Source organism: Gossypium hirsutum, chromosome D08 (genome assembly GCF_007990345.1).
Source record: "Gossypium hirsutum isolate 1008001.06 chromosome D08, Gossypium_hirsutum_v2.1, whole genome shotgun sequence".
NCBI classification, from domain to species: Eukaryota; Viridiplantae; Streptophyta; class Magnoliopsida; order Malvales; family Malvaceae; genus Gossypium; species Gossypium hirsutum.
Window position 1 is genome coordinate 18,905,698 of NC_053444.1, and position 5,147 is coordinate 18,910,844.

The 5,147-nt window shown below is 32.2% G+C and overlaps 1 protein-coding gene across 1 annotated transcript; it reads right to left on the reverse strand.

Annotated features, from left to right (window-relative positions):
• Positions 1–1,647: 1,647 nt before the first annotated feature.
• Positions 1,648–2,318, reverse strand: LOC107918627 (uncharacterized). The gene has a single exon (XM_016848223.2). The coding sequence runs from the start codon at positions 2,196–2,198 to the stop codon at positions 1,836–1,838; it is 363 nt and encodes a 120-aa protein (XP_016703712.2). The 5' UTR covers positions 2,199–2,318; the 3' UTR covers positions 1,648–1,835.
• Positions 2,319–5,147: the final 2,829 nt, after the last annotated feature.

A 5,147-nucleotide genomic window follows, 5' to 3' on the forward strand; every position in this document is an offset into this window, starting at 1 on the left:
ATAATTTTTTAAGTAATCCTATATATGATTGCAAGTTTCTATTTTTTTGGAAACCTACATTCATTTCCAAATGATTCCATTTCTCCATCTTGGAGATCCTGAATGTTTCTCATTTCTCTTTTTCTATTCATTTTGTGTATTTCTATTCAGACACGCAATTCATTTTTGGTTTCAATGAGCTAGTGGAGGGACTGATTGGACATATGTAGTTGAGGCTCAAATGGTTTATAATGAAGTTCTAGCTTTTTACCTATTAATTATAAACTCATTTGGTCATGAAGTCATTCCACTATAGTATCGTGATTGAGCTCTCCTCAACGACATACCATTACGAAAACAATTACTTAGTGCTTGTCATAAGTTTGTTACCCTCATAGGATATCCTTGATCTCTTTGGGATAATATCCATTCTTCCAATATGATCATATTTTATCTCATGGTAACCATTATATCTTTTTTCATGAAAGTCAATCACTATCAAATAGTGATCAAGTCATCCATCACAAAGATAGACGACCTGTGACCACACTTACTTTTCATCAACCATGCTTTGTGCTATGAATTCCATTGTTGTGAATGACACATACTACAAAAGTCATACAACCAACGCACCAGCTTTCGGTTCCTTATCTATTTGAACTCCGGCTTTTACTTACATCAAAGTGTACGAGTCACGCATACATGGTCTGCCATCCACTTAGGATTTAGGTATGTTACACTATGAACTTCACAAGTGAATAAATGCATAAACGAATTCAATATCTATTTTGCTTAGGTCTTGTCCGATGTACTGTTAGCCTAGTTAGTCACATTTATGTCTCTATCTTTTGGGAGTCATCTGCTCCGATGCTCAAGACAAGACATCTCCCCAATTGGACTTGATAGACAACATATTAGTCTTTCAATCAGTTTGCTTATTTCTGATTAGACTAATGACATGTTTAGGTTCATTTAATAATATAAGTTGTCTTTCTGTATTACGATCAGAGCACGTAATATGGGTAACAGAAAGCTTTGGGTTTTTAGAGATTAAGCTATATGTACTCCAAATAGGTTACCAAAGTGTTTCTCTCTGAGATTGATCAATGGGTTTTACATGCAGAAGGATTTTAGATGATTTTCAGAGAGATTTCAACTGGTTTCTATAGACGTTTGGTTTGCAAGGGAGGAGAGGTCTACTTTAATGATTTTAATTTCTGAATTTCGGAAACTATTTTGCTTTTATTTTCTTTGGTTTTATCAAAACTTTACAAAAATACCAATAAGAGTGCATAAATCACATAAAATAAATAATTAAAATAATTAACAACAGGGATTGAATTAAAGAAAAAAAACTGAAATAAAGGGTTTAACTACATAGATCACAGACTACGGAAGACCGAAACTGAAATTAACTCATTTCATAAAAATAATATGAATCGAAGTTAGACAATGGTTTTAACATAATTAAAAAAAATCTTTTTATTTATTTCATTTGTCTTGACATAAAAAATTATTTCATTTGTTTTAATAGTTTTAATGGTGGTGAGTGGTGACAATATCACAATGATCTCATTAACTAAAATCTGCTTCAATATTATATATATGATTTGAATAATACTTTTCCTTAGAATCTCTCAAAAGAATCAAAATTGTGATGACGAAATAAACAAAGAATTACAACTTCAAATCGAATTTGCAAAACTGGACAACCTCCGATAAAACTTGCGGGTTTCCATTACAAAATATTCACACTGAATTTAATTGCCAATAAAAGCTTCAATGTTCAATCCTTTACTGTTTTTTTTCCGAAATAAATACAAATGAAATAATGAGGGAATAGAAGCATACATTAATCAGGGAGAAATGTTGTCAAAGCTGTTCAGACGAAGGTATTTGAGCTCCAATGAAACCTGCCTTTCAATCTGAAGTTGTCGATGAAAATTTGCAATGAACATCTCAGCTCTCTTGTCAATATCATCCTCCGATGGATAACTTGTTGTCCGAGCCAGTCGATTACAACAATACCCCGAATCTTCGGAATCATTGCCATCCGCACACGCCCTCAACCCTGGCCTATCCGTGAAGCTCAGCCTTTTGCTGCTCCGAGAAGTACCGATCATGGAAGCAATACGCCATCGATTCATATTGAAATTCAGCAACACTTTTACCTTGTTCACCGCCCTCCTTAGGCGGCTAAGCAAATACCACTTATCCATTAACAACTTTGGGTTTAAGGTTTAATGTGTGTGGCGAAGCTATATATATATATGTTGGTAGAAGATAAGACAGAGTTTTAGATATATAATGTAATGAGTAAAGGAAAAGGAAGGTGTTGAGTAAGTTGGGAAGAAAAATAAAAATGCTTATCAAAAGGAAGTACCATGTGGGGGTGACGATCTGATTTTTATGCAAGATTAAGAGAATGTTGGGTCAAAAGTTTGATCCATTCTATAATATTATATGAAATAACAAGGAATTTTCTTTCTTTCTTTTAGGCGTATAGATGTATTTGGGCAGCAGAAAACCTGATGGTAGACATGTGGATTAGATACATGTTGACTTTGTCAATTTAAAATCTATTTTGCTAAGCATAAGAATTGCATACTTTGCCTTGTCTTGATAAGCAGCTATAAAATGTATAAATGTTGGATTCAAATACAAATTCATCCCATATATATTACGCAATAGTATTTGAGGCACTATTAATGTATATGTTAGTATTATTAAATAACAGCGTACCACTTTATCATAAAATAAAAAAATAGTGAAAGACTTACAAATAAATATTAATAAATTTATTTAAACATAATTAAATATAAATTATAATTTATTAATTGCGTCTTAATTCGGTTGGCATCAACATTGCTGTCATTGAAAAAGGATGTGGGTTCAAGTGCGTTAAAGTATGTTTATATTCTTATTTAAGAATTGAAGAGGAGTTATGAGTAGTTTTAATCTTTGTATTAAAAAAATATAAACTATAATTATTATATTTTTTCTTGAGTTTTTAGCTTAGAGTTTATGGTTTAGGATTTAGAATTTAAATCGAATTTATGGTTTGAGTTTAGATTTTAGGGTTTATATTTAAATAAAGTTATTAATATTTATTTATAAAATTTTCATATTTTTTATTTAACCAATGATAAAGTTTTAAGTTATTGTTCACCGATGATACATGAAACTCATGAATCAAATATTCTTTTTTATATTAACCTAATTTCTTTTACAAGGTCTATATTGAAGGTATGTGTTAACACATTATGAGTATATTGTTGTAAATATATATAATTATTCTTTTAAAATATAATTCACCAAACACTACTTAAATCCAAACATGATAAGCACATTTGGACATAATAAAGACTTCTGCATCATGAGAGTCTTAAGAACCGTAAGCAAAGAGCTCATATGTAAAAATTTAAAGTTTTGGTAGCCAACAACATCATCTCACCCATTAGTAGTTTAACAGTTGGGTTCGACTAGTTAAACTCTTTTATATAACTATAAATAAAACATTGCGGTCTTGGTTGCCTGAGTTGGTTGACTCAGTCTGCTTGCCTCCTGCTTTTTAATTCCTGTACTTAAATAAAGTCCATAAGCCCGGGCAACTGGTCAACCCTCTATTTCCACTGTTTAATAGCAGCAAGTTATGGATAGCAGCAACCAATGAAATCATATTTTAATTATACTAATAGTCACCAAATTTTAATTAAAATCATATTTTTTCACTTAATTTTTAAAAGTTATATAATAATCATTAACGCTTTTGAATTTTTAAAAGTTATGTAATAATCATTAACGCTTTTGAGTTATTATATTTTGGTCATTCATTTGTTAATAACAATATGATTATGTGACACACATAATGAAAGGGTTAAAAATTAATTTGGCCCTTAAACTTTAGCTAAAATATCATTTTGATACTTTTAGAATTCTGTTAACAGTAATTCTAAAAGAATTAATAAAAAAATCTAAAAGCATCATAAAATTATACTTTTCGAAATTATAATTATACGAACTAAAAGGGATCATTCCCCTGTACGTCCATGCACCATACACATTGGCCTACGGGGCGATGCCTTTGGGCACCCTGGTCATTGGTTGCCTACTGGGCTACAATGGCCTCGATTAGACTTGCGCGTTGGGGTTATGATGGCCTCGGTTGATACGAACTCGCCCAAGGACTCAGCTAACTCCAAACGAGATCCAATCGGGCTGCCTAGTGGACCGATCACTCAAGCACGAGTCAAACGATTTAAAGAGTCAATATCGGCTTTAGTTGATCGAGTTTGGAAGGAAACTGCAAGTGGACTCGTCAATCAAGTGTTGGACGATTCAACAAGGGACATTTACAATTTATTTGAGGCTGAATTTGACTTAGCTAGCTAACTTAGCTACTAAGACTTGGACATTTTAATTACATTAGTTTATTTAATTATGTTTAGTTTCTACAGCTTTAATTACATGTCTGATTGATTTGTTCTATTAATTGTGTCATTGTTGATTCGGCCTTTATTGTGTCATAGCATGTTACATATTTAAATAATGTCTTAGTGTATTACATATTAAAATCATGTCTTTGTTTGTCCATTAAGTATGTTCAAATTCGGATAGACTTAATGCACGTTAGCAAGTCGAATTTCTTAAATGTGTGTTAGTCTATTACATATTTTATTTGTGTGTTTAATTTGTCTTGTTGCTGTTTAATCAAGTGTTTAATTTGTCTTAGCAGGTTATTAAAGCATGCGACTGGACATTCATGCACAATGTGGATTCATTGAAGCTAATTAATGTGGAGCATGCACCCGATTGTGCATGTACATTGGGAGTTGTTTGCAGCTGGAAATTTATGTATTTTCCAGATTTAATGAAGCTAATTTAATGAAGAACATGCACCTGACTGTGCATGTATCTTGAGAGTTGCTTGGTGCATTTACTCAGCTGATTATTCATGAATCCATAGCCAACAATTGTGAGCTGATCAACTAACACTTCAAGAGACCATTCAGTGCTTAATGTTTACACTCAAAGACTCTCCAAAACCGAGTTTTCACACCCAAGGGCCATTCGGCTACCATTAAATACACTCACCAGCTGATTCCTCATTCGGTGCACCTTCAAACATTAATTCCAGCCATAACTTCATTAACCAAACAAAGCTCATT